At 39.7% G+C, this 16,999-nt stretch overlaps 1 protein-coding gene and 1 long non-coding RNA gene across 7 annotated transcripts in view; both read right to left on the bottom strand.

The window, feature by feature from the left end:
- Positions 1-16,999, bottom strand: part of PSEN1 (presenilin 1) — a 46,285-nt gene that overhangs the window by 15,937 nt on the left and 13,349 nt on the right. For 3 of the 6 annotated variants that reach the window (XM_020810158.3, XM_020810161.3, XM_020810160.3), the window contains exons 3-6: positions 14,650-14,688; positions 8,490-8,746; positions 4,530-4,671; positions 1,871-1,938 (exon numbers count right to left, since the gene is read on the bottom strand). In XM_020810158.3, the coding sequence (XP_020665817.3) occupies positions 1,871-1,938; positions 4,530-4,671; positions 8,490-8,746; positions 14,650-14,688 (506 nt within the window). The remainder of the gene's footprint in view (positions 1-1,870; positions 1,939-4,529; positions 4,672-8,489; positions 8,747-14,649; positions 14,689-16,999) is intronic. The other 3 variants (XM_078391040.1, XM_020810163.3, XM_078391037.1) reach the window with 1 other exon arrangement.
- Positions 13,365-14,630, bottom strand: LOC144588355 (uncharacterized). Its single transcript, XR_013543872.1, has 2 exons — positions 14,550-14,630; positions 13,365-13,503 (listed from the first exon to the last, which is right to left on the bottom strand). It is a non-coding gene; the product is annotated as an uncharacterized LOC144588355 (long non-coding RNA).

Raw genomic sequence — 16,999 nt, 5'->3', positions numbered from 1 at the left:
CTATACCATATTATGTCTTCCTGGAACCCATGGAGTTATGTATTTTCTGAAAGCAGTACAAGTATGCTACTGTCTCTCATACATAAATACAAATCCATGCATTATTGTTATGATCTAAAGATACTTAATTACTGAAGTCTCATAGGTCCATCAGCAGAGAACTATTAGAAAAAAATATGCCGTTTAAGGCTCATTTCTAAGAAAAGAATTGACAGAAAATTTATGAATGTATGCACCACTCTTCCTGCAAAATGTGTACACTCTTTTAGGCATTATAGTGGCCAGAATCCACCTGAATATTTACCCCAGTGTTAAATGCAATGGTTGATAAATGTTTTATTATGGTCATTGACCAGCAAAAGTAAGGAACATTATTTAAATTAGGAGACATAAAATCAATCTAAAACACTAAAAACACCTATATACATATATATATAAAACTACATTCATGCATCTTACTAAATATCTCCTACCTCCCTATCATAGGCCTTATCTATGGGCTATTCAGCTTGCATAGAATGACAGAATTGTTACTGTACTTTGAAGCTCATAGAGCCCGTGTGATCATTATACCAAATTGGTATACACCAATTTACAGATACTATAGCTTCAGGTGGAACCTCTCTTTCACAGATTTTTATTGCAGCAGCACAGAATTTAGCTACTTTTGTCAGCATATCTGAATTTTAGATTAGCCCAGTACATCTGCCAGGGCATCACCCTGTCAGCAAAAGCAGTGTGTAATGTGCCTCTGATCATCCAGGAAATGCCCTTATGTAAGGGTTAACAAGGACTTCTCGAATGCCAGAATAAAAAGCACAATCAAGTAACACATGGGAGATGGATTTGATCTCACCAGAGTTACAGGGGCATATCCGCTGAGTGTAGGGGGTGTTGTTATACTTCCCTTCCTGGACTGCTGACGGAAGTGCATTGAAGCGGGCCTGAGTAAGAGAGCTTTGCGTTGTTTAGGTGTTAAGGGTAAGTAGAGATATTCAGCCGTTTTGGGTGGGAGCAGTGCGTTGTCAAGTATAAGCCTATTTATGATACCAAGGTCCTTTCAATAATACGCTGCCTAAGATTACTCTTGGCCTTAACGTATCCCATTTGTTGGATACTTTCTACTGAATAGCTGTATCTGTTGATATTATGGTATATTGCTCTCTTCCAAGGTGACTGATGGTCATCCTGTAATAGCAGTGAAGTCAGTCCAATTGGTTGAAAGGCTAGTTTTAGCCAAAAGTTAAAAAAAGCCAGCCAAGTTCTGGCTTCAACCTTGAGGTAGCCCACTTCAAGCCTAAGGGCTGCATTGGATACCCCTCTTGGAACTTGTAAGATAGCCCTCACAAATTTAGATTGAACTACTTCTAATTGGATAAATGAAGAATAGGGTTCCAATTGTGCCCCATATAAGAGCTGACTAAGGGATTTGGCCTGAAACAATCTTAGTGCAGCTGGAATGTACTGACCTCCCTTTGAACAGAAAAATGTTAGCATAGCAAAGCTAGATTTTTGTGCTGCTTCTACCACATTGTTAACAGGGGCCTTGTGGTTTCCTTTATATTGAAAGACAACGCCCAAATATTTATAAGCCTTAGAATGGCAAATAGCTTCTGAGTCATGTGCCATTAACTTAGAGTTATGCCATGGCACTTACAGTATTGTAGATATTCAACTGGATTTTCACAGGTGTGTATGGAATGCCACATATACATTGCCCACATACATTGCAGTATCTTTTATCCCTGGTTTATTTAGAAATTTGCTCTTTTTACAAGGGGTGTAGACTTCAGAATCCAAGAATGGCAGGTGGGTCTTACTACATCTGTTTTTTTAACAAGTCTAAAACACAAAACTTCTGTAAACTTACCCTAAATATATGAAAGAAAAAAAGAAAAGCAAGAAGAGAGAAGAAACGATAAGCCATCCATGGATCACCTGAAACATAAGCACATCAGTATGGATTACTTCAGATTTGATATTAAAATAGCTTTTTAAAAAAAAAAAATAACTCTCTTAAAAGAGTTTAGATCCAGTCTTTTCCTGGAAATCCAAGTGGCTGCAATCGTTTGGAAAAAAAGACTGGGATTATGGGCCTGCCTCTTCTGCTGCAGCCTTTTATACTGCTAACAAACTGCTCCTGAGAGTTGTGTAATGTTCTAGCATGCATATCAGGATGGGCATGTATATGTGGAGAGCTGGCAACTCCTCTGACCAAGCATGATGTGCTTTCTGCTTGTGCATGAGATTCTTTGGATCGCAGTCATTATTATTTGGAATAAACTGAATAGACTCAAGAGCACTGACATTTCAGAAGGAAAAATCTTGTTAAAAGAGAGATATGTCCTCTACCCAAAGCATTTAGGGAAAACAGGATTCAGGAAACACAGTGATGCAGATACACACAGTCCTGACTTAAAAGTTTTATTAAAATTTTGACTTAAGCTCTTACAGTGCTCAATGACATTATGAATTTTATATTATTAAAGTTTGAAATAATTTATTTTATTTATTTATTTTATTAGACTTATCTAGAACATGTCTACTCTGAGCAGTTTACACAGAATACAAAACTCAAGGATACAAATATAATAAATTAAAACATAAATGCATTAAAAAATGAAGGCCCAATTTTACTACAAGAGTCTAAGCTGGGGAAAAAGGAAAAAGAAGAGGTAAAGCTAAGTACAGTAATGGCTGTTGGGAAGGCCTGCATATAGAGCGAGGCCTTTAGTTTGCTCTTGAAAGCCCTCAGCAAGGGGGCCAGGTGGATTTCTGTTGGTAAGTTTTTCCAATAATGATGGTAAATATTAACCACTGATGAATGAACGAATTTCATTAGCATTTATTCATGGATCTAGAATTCAAGAATCTTACATGTGCATTTACAAATTGTACATGAACTATGAATGCTTCTTCCATATCAGTTAATAAAAAGTACAATTTGGCAAAGTTTAAGACATGTGAATGGCTCAAAATACAAAATAAATTCAAATAAAAGTCTTAGCACATTTGATCTAGTTATATCTTGATTAAAATGTAATAAAACTCATTCTTTAAATGTAAGATGGATACTGAAATAACTCAACTCCTTGATAAACTACTGTTGGTTAAAAAAAATCAACATCTGAAACATAGCATATGAATCTCTCATTGTTAGAAGTACCCAAATTTAGCTAATTAATTTATAAGCAAAGAAAATAATGAATGTGTGTCATTATAAACCAAAATGATTTCACAGGTAAGACTGGGTATTTTTAATCTGCTTTCTGGAAAGCATAATTAACTTTCTCTCTCACACACACACACTGACATTCATATGAACAGAAAATAGAGCAGTGTCAAGCGTTATCTTTGTGTGCTCTTATGGACAATAACTCATTCAGCTAGATGAATACTAAGAAAAATATTGTTACTGAACAGGTTTATACATAACCAGCTAAAGCGAAATTGTTTTCCAACACAACTATAGTATATCTTCCTTTTTCATAATACATTTCTCACACAGAAAAGAATTAGTTCATGCATGTCAAGGCAGGTCTCAAGAGTGCAGGTCTCAAGAAAGTATATCTCACTTAACAACTGTATCCATACTAATTAATTTGTTGCCATGCACACTATTTTGCCTGCTAAAACTTGACTGCAACACATAAAAGAATCAAGAGATTTATACTAGCAACAATAGCAAGCAGTCTTGTGGCATTTTAAAGACAGTTTTACTTGGTACACGTTTTCAGGTACAGGAGCCTTCAGATGCATCTGAACAGGCTCCAGTCCAGAGAAACTAATGACGAATGACACCTGCTTGTCTTTAAGGTATCACAAGATTCCTTGGTTTTGCTCCAACAAATTAACACAGCTACCTCTGTCCTTGGCTACTACTACTGGCAGAAAAAATAATTTAAGAGTATTAATACAAGACAACATGACAGAATAAAGATATTTCAAACAAAACAAAAAAACGCTGAAAGCTTTTTTGTGACTTCTTCTATGACTGAAACAGTGTCATAGTCTGAATGCATCTTAATTAGTATTTCTTGTTACCAACGCTAGGTAACCAGGACATTACTTCACAAAGTATTTTAAGCGGTGAGTACTCTATTTACCCAGTATTTACCTAGAAAGCTATCATTTGGGGTCAGAAGGTTATTATGCATAAACTACTCCTGTAGATTTCAGATGGGAACATAGACCAAAGACCGCCTGTTTAAAAAATAAAAAGACATCTCACAGCTGAGAAGCCAGATAAAGTCAGTTTCATTTTTGATTCTTATTAATTTTACTATTTCATGGACTGTATCACACTAAACTATAGCAGAGCATTACTACAGCTTCAAATTAAACTGAAAACTAATGTTCATTTCTGGACATCCATTTCATGGACAGGTACACAAAGATAAAAGAAAACACATTCCATTGCAAAGTATATTCTTGTGAAACTGTATACTCAGTTTACAGAGAAAAGCAGCGATGTCAGTATTTTCCTAGCCAGCAGATGAGAGATCATGGTTCAATAAACTTGGGCTCACCTTATAGCATCTGTACTTGTAAAGCACAACCAGGAGTATGGTCATAACAATGATGACACTGATCATGATGGCTGCATTCAGAACAGAGTTCAGAGCTCTTTGTCCAACTGTTTCTGTATCTTCTGTGAATGGTGTGTAGATACTAAAATTTAGCACAGAGAAATATAAAACAGGAAATTGGTGTCATACAGAGCTGCTGACACATTTTCTGAACGTTAAGTGAATCACAGAATCATAGAAAAGTGAAGCTGGAAGAGGCCTACAAGGCCATTAAGTCCGTACCCCTGCTTAATGCAGGAATACAATCAAAGCATATCTGCCAGGTGATTATCTAAGTTTTTCTTGAATACCCAATGCTGGAGCACTCATCAACTCCCGAGGTAACTGGTTCCACTGTTGTACTGCTCTAACAGTGGGAAGTATTTCCTATATTCAACCAAAATCTGGCTTCCTTTAACTTGAGCCCATTGTTGTGTATCCTGCACTTTGGGATGATCGAGAACAGATCTTGCCCCTCCTCTTTCAAATACTGTATTTGAAAAATGCTATCATATCACCCCTCAGCCTTCTCTTGTCAAGGCTAAACATGCTCAATTCTTTCAGACTTTCCGCATAAGGCTTGGTTTCCAGCCCCCTGATCATCCTTGCTGCCCTCCTCTGAACTTGTTCCAATTTGTTAGTGTCCTTCTTGAAGTATGGTGTCCAGAATTGGACACAATACTCAAGGTGAGGCCTAACCAGTGCTGAATAGAGGGGGACTAGCACCTCACGAGATTTTGAAACTATACTTCTCTTAATGCAGCCTAAAATAGAATTTGCCTTTTTTGTAGCCACATCACACTGTTGGCTTATATTTAGCTTGTGATCTATGACAATTCCAAGATCTTTCTTGCTCGTAGTTTTGCTCATCTTATAACTGTGCAATTGGTTTCTTTTTCCAAGGTGCAGTATTTTGCACTTGTCCCTGTTGAATTCTATTCTGTTGTTTTCAGCCCAGTGTTCCATCCTATCAAGGTCATTTTGAATTTTGTTTCTGTCTTCTAGGGCAGTGGTCCCCAACCTTTTCCGAACCGCGGACCGGTTGGGTGAGGGGTGGTTCGTGCGCGGAGCACCCATGTGCGTGCATGTGCTGGTGGGCAGAGCACCCGTGCACGCATGCGCAGGTGGGTGGGGCACCCATGTTCACATGCACGGGTTGGCGGGGCACCCATGCGTGCATATGCAGGTGGGTGGGGCAGACATGTATGTATGTGGGTGTGCATGGGGGGCATGCGTGCATTGGGGCAGGAGATCTGCTTCTGCAGCCCGGTCCTGCTAAAGACACGATCCGGTACCAGGCCATGGACTGGGAGTTTTGGACTCCAGTTCTAGGGTATTAGCTATTCCACCCAATTTGGTATCACCTGCAAATTTGACAAGCATTCCCTGCACTCCCTCATCCAAGCCATTAATAAAATATTGAAGAGCACCAGGCCCATGACTGAACCTTGGGGTACCCCACTTGTTACCTCCTCCCTGTTAGAGATGGACCTATTCATCATCGCCCTCTGAATATGATTCTTTAGCCAATTGTGTATCCACCTGACACGATCTCTCCAGCCCACACCTAGTTAGCTTACTAATCAGAGTATCATGGGGCACTTTTTCAAAAGCTTTGTTGAAGTCAAGATATACTATGTCAATAGCATTCCCTCTGTTTATCAAGGAGGTGACCTGATCAAAAAACGAGATCAAATTAGTTTGGCAGGATTTGTTCTTGACAAATCCTTGTTGGCTTCTAGTTATTACTGCATTGTTTTCTAGGTGCTTGCAAATGATCGCTTAACAATCTCTTCCAGAATTTTGCCTGGGATCCAGGCTGACTGGCCTGTAGTTCCCAGGCTCCTCCTTTTTGCCCTTTTTGAAGATAGGGACAACACTGGCCTTCCTCCAACCCTCTGGCACCTCACCCATTTCCCATGATTTCAAGAAAATAAAGGATAGCTGTTTCTGAGAGTTCTTCAGCCAGTTCCTTCAGTGCTCATCCAGCCCTAGAGATATGAACTCATTCAAGGTGGTAAGGTATTCCTTAACTGTTTATCTCTCTCCAGCTGCAATCCTGTCCCCCACCCCCACTTCCACGTTCTTTGGAAGTTCATAGTCTGTGTTATGGGAAAAGACTGAACTAAAATAAAAATTGAGCACCTCTGCCTTTTCTTTGTTCTCTCTTATCATTTTTCCATCTCCATTGCCACCTCTCTTTTTAGTTGTGCCTTTAGAATTTCTTTTTTAAGAAGCTCTGACCCTTCTTGGACTCCTTTTCTTGTTAGGATCTCCTGCCGTGGGACCTTACTTATCCTTGTTCTGAGATTATGAAAATTGGCTTTTTTAAAATCCAGCAGACGTGTGTGGCTACACTCTGCTTTTGTTTCCTTTGAAATCAAGAATTCTAGAAGGACATAGTCACTCTCACCTAGAGTTCCCCTTACTGACACTTTCCCCACCAAGTCATCTTTGTTGGTCAGAATCAAGTCAAGGATAGCAAATCCTCTAGTTTCTTTCTCCACTTTTGTAGGAGAAAATTATCAGCCACACAAGTCAGGAATTTCTTGGAAGGGCCATACTTAGCAGAATTTGCTTCCCAACATATATCAACTGAAACATTTTCTGGTGATACATTTTCTGAAAGTTAAGTGAATCAACTACCATTTTAAAACACAGTACATATTTTAAGACTTAATTCTAAACAGCACCTTTATGTATACACCATCTAGTGGCTACCCAATGAATTACATCATTCAATGCTGAGATTACAGCTATAGTTTGACCTTGGTTTATGAATTCAATGCGTTCTCTGGGACATTTTGTATTATGAAAAATTCGCAAACTGGAACACAGTTTCCCATAGGAACGCATGCATGGGGGCAGCGTTATAAACCTCCCAGAAGCAATGCATCCTGGGTAAACTTGCTTTGTATTGGCAAAAAAATTGTAAAGTGAGGCATTATTTTCAATGGATATTCATTCGTAAATCGAAAATTACGTTAACCAAGGTGTTCGTAAACCAAGGTACCACTGTACAGGCAAACACAGAAAATATGAGCAAGTCAAGCAAACGTACTGTGCTCTGCATTCAAAATTAAAACTCCAAAAGACTGTAACTCTGCTAATGGGAGTTCATCCACTGTGAGAGATTTTAATAAGACTATACTCAGAAATGTTTCCTCTTTAAGTAAATGTAATAAAAAGTTACGTTTTTGGAGTACAATAATTTTGGTTTTAAAATTAATTGTACATTTTTAAAATTCAAGACAGTAAGAACAATTATAATTTTTAAAGATTTTCATGGGATAATAAAGCTTGAAATCCAAATACACAATTTTTGACACCTTGTTCATGAGAGTAGGCTGGGTGGTGCTTTCCCCTTCTCTACACATCTCTCAACCTGCTACAGATGGCTGGGGAACCTCAGAAGCAGATTTGGGAGGGTATGTGGGGCAGGAAGAAAAAGAGAACAATCTTCTCTTGTATGCCGACAGAAACTTTGTCTTGGCACAGGGACATGCTGGATTTCAACCAATGACTAATTATTATTTAAAGCGGTATATATTTTAGAGATGAATAAACAGAAGCAAGCAATTCAAAGTGGAGAAGAAGCATGGACATAAAGGATGCTGAATTCCTCTCTTCCAAATGCCCCTACCCATTTTTTTCGCTGTTCAGGTCTCTGAGCCTAGCCAGACAAAAAGGTAACTAGAGGAAAGAGATAATTAAGAGAAAGCACAAACAAGAGTCAAAAGCTGTTTCTTTCTGGCTCTGTAATAAATTGCCTTCACACTCTTGTTTGGCTATGACTGATGTTCTAAATATAAGCCTACCGCCATCATAGCTAGACCTACAAAGAATAGCACAGCAGCAGAAAAGGACACTACTGTACAGCTAATGGCAAGAAAAAGTAGTGAGAGAAAATGTAATACATACAGCTGTCCATCCTTGCGTGTATAGAAGCTGACAGACTTGATAGTTGCAACAACAACCACCATGCAAAGTGTGACAGGCACAAAGAGCATAATCACATGCTTTGCCCCATATTTCAGTGTTAGCTCCTCCTCATCGTCATCATCTTGTTCCACCACTTGGCGAGTGCTGTGTTGTGGCTGCCCATTAGATGCTGAATCAGGATTATCACGGCGTCTCCGATCACTGGTCTCCTGACGTCGTCTTTCAACATTGTCGTTCTATAAATATATTTTTAAAATTCCACCCCTGTAAGTACCTTCAGGGCAGATCATGATTCTCTGTTGTAAACATCTGGTATTATGCAGTTCTAAAGTTTAGTTGGTTGTGGGCTTGAACACGAATAGAAAACAACCAGGGGTCCCAAACAGAAGGACACAAGGAGAATAAAAATATATTACAAAGGGTACTGCATGTAATAAAGTGATAATGCAGCATGAAGATCTAAAGACAAACACAGCATTTTCAACCACAACTACAGTAAGATAAAAAAAGGATAATTAATGACAACAATCATGCTATAAAAATTTAGTAACAGAAAGAGTATCTGTGTAATTATGAATGAACTGAAAAGGTAAATTGTAGCAAGTACAGTCAGCATTGGAACTGGTAACTGCAGTAATAATACACATATTAACTGCTTGTATGTGTTATATTTGTCTATCATTTCCATGAATAAATGCCAAATTAAAATCTGAAAAGCTATACAGTTTGTCTACAATATTCAGATTCAATGCAGTTATCCACAAATGGAGAAAAAAATGAGTCAGCAACTGGGAGAAAAGTTTGGATAAGATTGTCAAATGCTTTAGGATCCATATGCTTCTTACTAATAGACAAATGGACTTAAATCAAGGATGTAGGAAGCTCTCCTTCATATCCTATCAGACAAGCAAGCAGCACTACAGTGGAATCCAAAACTTATAAGCTAACTGGCTCTTCAATGATGATTTGCAAAATGTACCACTGTAAGTTGAACCCTATTTTTCCATTAAGATTTTTGTTAAAATAGGGGTTTAGTTTTTTTGAGCATTGTCATGCCCTATAAATGAAACCTCTGTTATTGCCTCCCTTCTCTCACATCTCCTCTTTCTGTCTTGCTCTTCCTCTGACTTCTACTGTGCCTTCTCTTCCCTGCACCACCTTCTCTCTCTAGCTTGCTTGCTGGGAATTGCCTTCTGAGTTCTTCTGTCTTCTCACATCTCCACTCTACTTCCAACCTCTAGCTTCCTTGTTAGGCAGTCCCCACTGACCTCCACTATCTTTTCATCTTTGTCCTTCCTCATTCTTTTGTTTACTGGTCTGCTTGCTTGGTGCTCTTTTCTGGCTTCTACTGTCTCCTCTCTTCCTCCTCCAAAGTCCACTCTATTGCTGTTGTGCTTAGTGATGTACAGTGCTGGCCACAGCATTCATAAAAGTGAGTTTGAAATGATGGGAAGGCATTGCCTCATATTGGAAAGGCTGTAAAAGCAGAGGGTTGTAATAAAAGCTGTTGTAAGTCAGGGTTTCTCCTGTATTTAATGAACTGGCAGTCAGTCTCTCTTCTACTATACAGTGGTACCTCGACTTACGAACTTAATCCGTATTGGAACGGCATTCGTAAGTCAAAGCACCATTTCCCATTGAAATACATGGGAATGGGATTAATCCATTCCAGCATTTAAAAATAAATAAATAAAAATACAACAGAGCAAGTTCCACGCTGGGACTACAAAAAAATATATATATCCAAAAACAAGACAAAACAGCACAGAAACATAACGTCCAAACCCACCCTCCAAAACCCACCCAGAACAGTTTTTTAAAAAGGAAAAAGGAGCACCTTACCCGTCCAAAGCCTCCCAGGCTTCCACTGCTGCTGTGACCGCTGCCGCTGGGAGGCTTGAGCCTGGCCGGGTTTCTTTGACTGCTCACCTTCCACTTGCTCTGTACCACCCTCCATGGGCCGATGGCAGGAAATTCAAATGGAGGATGGCGGCGAGGAGGAGGTTTGCCGGGAAGCGAGCAGTTGAAGAAACCCAGCCAGCTCAAGCCTCCCGGCACTCCGCTGCCTCCGCCACAGCCAAGCGTCCAGCCAGCTCAAGCTCCCGGCACTCCGCTGCCAGGGGCGAGTGGCCAAATGCCTGGCCAGCTCAAGCCTCCCGGTGCTGGGTGACCACTGCCTCCAATCGTGGCAGTGGGGGATCCCGGGAGGTCTCCCAGGGCTTCCCCACCGCAATCAGAGACCTCCTGGAGGTCCCCCACCACCGCAATCAGCGCCTTCAGGCTTTCCTGGGGGGTAGACCGGGCCTACCAGGGGAAGCCCTCCCCTGGTAGGCCTGGTCTACCCCCCCCGGAAAACCTGAAAGCAGCGATTGGCGGCGGCTGGGGACCCCCAGGAGGTCTCCAATGGGGGCAGGGAAGCCCTGGGAAACCTCCTGGGGTTCGGTCGCGGTGGCAGAAAAGGGCGGGAAATTTAAAATTGCTCTGCCGCCGCTGCGATCAGACCACCAGGAGGCCTCCGGAGGTGGCGATCACCAGGTCTCCAATGGCGGTGGGGAAGCCCTGGGAGACCTCCCAGGGCTTCCCTGCCACCACTGCAGTCCTCCTGGGGTCCCCTGCCACTGCGATTGGACCCCCAGGAGGCCTCCGGAGACCTCCGAAGATGCCGATCGCAGTGGTGGGGGACCCCCAGGAGGTCTCTGATGGCAGCAGGGAAGCCCTGGGAGACCTCCTGGGGTCCCTGCCGCCATTGGAGACCTCCTGGGGGTCCCTTTTCCTAACCGTTGGGGCAAAAGAGCAGCCTCTTCACCACCCTTTTCCCCTGCCTTTTTTTGTTCATAGGTCGAGGCTGCGTTCACAAGTCGATGCAATTTTTTGCGAACGGAGCCATTCGTAGGTCAAAATGTTCATAGGTAAGGACGTTTGTAAATCGAGGTTCCACTGTACCACCCTTTATGCTTTGAAGAGCTTCATGGCATGAAGTAAATGAACTGTTTCATATATTCAGCATCTCAGTCAAACATCTCCCCCTTTTTTATTGATAGGAATGTTTTGGGGTTGAGGTTCAAATTATTCCTGAACAAAATTTGAATTGTGGGAATACTCTGCTTTCCACATTCTGTCCGTACTATTTCCTTACTGCTGTACTGTTTTCTCTTCTTCTCAATACATCATATTTAACTCAATTAGTCATTAGTCACAAAGCTGATCACAACCAATCTAGAATTCTGAACTGAACAGGTTAACATCATGACGTTTATAGCCTATATAGTCAAATTTTACTATATGCTGATATCATTAAGGGTAACTAAGTATCTTAAGCAAATTAAATTAATTAATCTTACTAGACTGGGAAACTTATGATGTTGCCAAAATGCATAAGTAGACTATCTCACTTTTTACTCAGCACTGTGTAAAAGTAGTGCAAACTGGAAGACATCCCTTTGGATGCTAATAATAAGTGCCAGTCTCTTGAGAAAAACAGTAAGAATATTTACAAAAAAGGTTAGATTTTTATTTCTTTCATGAACATGGGTGAGATATATATTTTAATGAAATATGTTTTCAACACTGTTTGTGTAGCTCAGTTTGATGAGTAAGTTGTTCAACAAGAACTGTTCCTATAGTTTTTGGCAACCCCTAAAGCAGATGGATCCCAAGTACTTAAAATGAGTAATGGATAACAGGTTGGACTTTAGCCTCTCCATCCTTCTCAATGCTAACATATTTACTTGTACCCACTATCCTTGCCTATTCACTTGCCCTTTGGAAGGGGCAAGCATACAATTCCAATTTGGCTGACCTACATAAACAATTACAGCACATCCATAAAATACATGCAGCAGTACATCGAATTTTGGCAGGGCAAAACAGTGAAGACCTCATGCCAAAATTTCAAAGTGCTGTAACCATGACCCACGTTATCAGTGGAAACCTCAAAACATATGAAGCATTAGCTTGTATGCAGAAGTGTTCCAAAAATTAATACATTACACGGCCAAAATAATTCACAATATGATGGCAAACACTCAATTAATACAATTCTCTGGAAATTAGCAAGATCTGTAGGGTTGGAGGAGAAAGCATAGGTCACAGAAATTGAGTGGAATATAAGCCTTCAATTTCCTGAGAATTACTGTGGAATAGAGATGGTTATGAACCATGGTGGTTCACATCAGTTTAGCAGACAGCCAAACTATTTTCAGTTCCAGTTTGGGGCCCTGCCCTTCGCCCCACTTGGAAGCAACATTATGGCTTCCAGTCCCACCTCCTCTGGGTGTTGCCTTTGACTCGGCGGCTGCCAGAGGGGGTTGACTGCTGAACCACAGAACACATTTTCAGTCATCTGCTGGACTGGCATGAACCACTGAACTGGCGGTTTGTGCCCATCTCTACTGAGGAATCACTGTAGTGTAGAGACTGGCAACCATGCTCCTCCAGATGTTTTTGGCTTGCAAGCCCATGATTCTTAGCCAACAAACACAGTGAAAGAATATGGCAGTTAGAATTGAAAAACACCACATCTGTCCACCTCTAATGTAAGGTTGGGTTTTGTTTCTGCAAAGTGATTCTACATTTCTTGTTCTGGGGAGAAACAGAAGCATTACCATCTGTTAAACGTCAATTAATTTCTATTTAAAGAAATTATGAAAATATTTGTTGACATATTCAAACAAATTTATCCCAAGCATATTCTACACAAGGATACCCTAATGTTTATATTAACTGCATAATTTATGTTTATTTTTGTTGTACACCACCCAGAGTAGCAATTTGCTAGACAGGTGGTATAGAGATCAAATAAATATACAGTACATATAAATAAATGTAAACTTTAAAAAGCAGAAACACATTATTATGGGCACAATAATACCAAGACCTTTATAAATGACGACAAAATGGGAACAAAAGAAGCACTCAAGAAAAGAAACTATGTTCCAGACTCTAGCTTAGAAAAGCCAAAGAGAAAGTAAGTAAAACACCAATACAGTGGTGCCTCGCTTAACGATGTTAATTGGTTCCAAATTGGTTAAGTGAAATACCATTTCCCATAGGAATGCATTGAAAACCGGTTAATCCATTCCAATGGGAACGGATTAACGTCCTTAAGCGAAAATCCCCATAGGAAACATCGCTAAGTGAAACAATTTTTCCCCAACGGAAAGCCGTTCAAAAGCACTGAAGCCGGCTTCAGTGCTTTGGAATGGCTTTCTGATGTCCGTGTTTGCTCATTTTTAAGTGTCTTACAATGTTTGGAACATGTTTTAAATGGTTGGAATAGTTAGTCCACCTTGTGAAACCTATTCACACTTAGTTTGGCTTTCTTCTGAGTCTTCGTTTTTTGGTGATTTTTTGTTTTTTCCCTCATTGAAATCCATTGGATGGACAGTCCAATGGATTTCAATGAGGGAAAAAACAAAAAATCACCAAAAATTAACGAAGACTCAGAGGAAAGCCAAACTAAGTGTGCATAGGTTTCACAAGGTGGACTACCGAATCCAAGCATTTAAAATATGTTCCAAACATTGTAAGAAACTTAAAAATGAGCAAAAACGGACATCGGAAAGGGCTTCCTTCAAAAGCACTGAAGCCAGCTTCAAAAGCACTGAAGCTAGCTTCAGTGCTTTTGAAGCTGGCTTCAGTGCTTTTGAAGGAAGCCCTTTCCGATGTCCGTTTTTGTTCATTTTTAAGTGTCTTACAATGTTTGGAACATGTTTTAAATGCTTGGATTCGGTAGTCCACCTTGTGAAACCTATGCACACTTAGTTTGGCTTTCTTCTGAGTCTTCGTTAATTTTTGGTGACTCAGAGGAAAGCCAAACTAAGTGTGCATAGGTTTCACAAGGTGGACTAACTATTCCAACCATTTAAAACATGTTCCAAACATTGTAAGACACTTAAAAATGAGCAAACACAGACATTGTTAAGTGAAATTCCCCCATAGAGAACATCGTTAAACGATGCTGAAAATTCCTCAAAGAAACCCATCGCAAAGCGAATACATCATTAAACGAAGCAATCGCTAAGCGAGGCACCACTGTACCTGGAATGATGTATCTGAACAAAGGTGCAATTAACATGACAAGTAACTGTGTCACTATTTTTGCACTTTGTTCTGTTACGCACAAAACACAAATCCCTACCTGATTAGCATTAAACAGATCACAGGTCAGAGATGCCACCTGTAGCAGAAGCAAAGGAACAGATTCCTCAATTCCATACACGGTTAGAAGTCTTGAAAAAAAAGTTTGAACTAAACCTTTGACTGCAGGTCTGGGGGCAAGAATGAACCTGGTAACTTCAAACTGATTACTAACAGCAGCCTCATCAGCTGCCAAATATAGAGGTAATATCAAACTCAAAGCAATGGTCCGGAAAGCCTGGAACAGGGACAGGAAAACCTCCTGGGAATGTGGCGATTCCTCTTCACCCAACCGGAGATGCAGAAGACAGCAGAAGGACAGCAGGATATCTTGTCCAAGTTTCTCAAAATGTTGTCACACTATGGACCTCAGATCTTCTATGACCCCTCAAAGAATCCCATTTATGGTCAGCTTGGGCTCTCATGGGAAGCCAGTGTAGTAAGTAAATACTTGTGCATTGTGGTACACAATGAAATAGCCACATGAAAACTGTCGAACTCCTCCTGATTCTGGTATCTCCCCTGCTGTTTACTTTTTATTTTCCAGTACATAAATGCTATTCTAGGATAGAGTCTATATTTGTATCTAACAATTTACTTTTTTAAAGTGATTAAAATTGATGTAGTAGAGCTAGCCTGTGTGGCCCTGGGCAAGCTGCACAGATTCTAGGGCATTCCTTGGAGAAGAAAATGGTAAAACACTTCTTAGTACGTACCTTAGTACAGTACATAGAAAACACTGAAAAAGGTAGTCATAAGTCAGAACTGACTTGACGACATGCAATCATCATCAGGCACTTTAAAGGTACTGGATATTAAAATATGGATATTAAAATAAGGTATGGTTACAGAGAAGCTAAAAGATGGAGATAGATACAAGTATTTTTCAGCATAAAATATAATAGAGAAAGTGGAGAAAGAAATGATGGAAGTATGGGGAATTAACGACAGAAAAGGTGGCAGTAAGAGTTTAGTATGGGAAACAATAAAATTGTCTATGAGAGGCTTACATATTAAGGAATCATATAATTAAAAACATACGGTATATGAAAAAGTGTGAAGAAATAAGAATGTTGGAGGTCAGTTATATAAAAGACAGAAACGAAAACATTGGAATTACAGGACATTGGTGGGTATCTTGAACATATTCTTTTTAAACAAGATAATAAGATTATGGTTTAAAAAAATCTCTTTTCTTAAAAATATGTTACAAATTTGGAGTAAGTACAGAAAAACATTCATCTCATTAATTTCTCCATTATATCCAGTAGCAGTTAGAAAATTTTCCAAAAATTTGAAAGAGAGTTTGGAAAATTTATTAAAAAAGAAACAAGTTATTAGATTAAAAGATTGATTGGAAAAGATGAAGTTTGGAATATAGCTGTTTATGATAAATTAATGTATAATATGAAAATTAAGAATAAGTTGTTACATAAGGATATATTTATTGATATATGGGGAGATTGTACTGAGTTTGTGTTTTTAAAAAGGGAAGGGTTGCATGCCTTCACAAAAATCAATGCAGTTTTGGAAAGGGAACAGATTGGTTATGTCCACATATGGTCTCAGTAAAGAGGTGAACTTTTGTATTACTGTGTGGTTTTGTGGTTTTATGTTTTAAGGATTTTTGGATTAGTTGCACTATAATTTATTTTGCATTAAAAAAATTTAAAGACAATTGCTGAACTCTTTCTAATCATGCCTGCCACTGTGATCATTTTTTGTGTAGTAGAAGTTCACCTTTAATGTGAGAAAGGGCTTACTATCTTTCAAGACACAAGAGATGTATGTGTAGGGACTTGTGCAGAAAATCAAAATGAGAATTTAGTGAACTGAAGAACCTTTATTTTTAGTACTGCAGCACTAGCCACATAGCTCAGCATGTTTGATGCACAGCTGTGGAGTTAAAGGTTGGGAGTTTGATTCCTCGCTGTGCCCCCCAGGAGGAAAAAAAACCAGCCTATTTGGCCTTGGTCAAACTGCACAGTCCTAGAACACCCCTAAAAGAAGGGAAGTGTAATCTACTTTTGAGTACTCTATATCTAGAAAACTCTAGAAAAGGGTTGCCATACATTGACTTGACGGCAAGTCATTATTACTAATATCCACAGGAGACAAATCTTCTAAAAGATGATCAAAGCATTAAATATCCCTCCCTGCCCAAAAATACGTTCACCAATGGCCTGCTGTCTCAGCTGACACATAATAAGAAAAATAAGATTTCTATGAGAAAGCTTGATTCTGCACACATCTGTTATCAACTAGGTCAGTGATGGTGAACCTATGGCACGTGTGCCACAGCTGGCACACAGATGCCTCTCTGTGGACACATGAGACATAAGTTGCCATTG

This window comes from Pogona vitticeps, chromosome 1, assembly GCF_051106095.1.
Source record: "Pogona vitticeps strain Pit_001003342236 chromosome 1, PviZW2.1, whole genome shotgun sequence".
In the NCBI taxonomy this organism is placed as follows: domain Eukaryota; kingdom Metazoa; phylum Chordata; class Lepidosauria; order Squamata; family Agamidae; genus Pogona; species Pogona vitticeps.
Note: the sequence above shows the minus strand (reverse complement) of the source record. Positions and strands in the feature narration are given on the sequence as shown.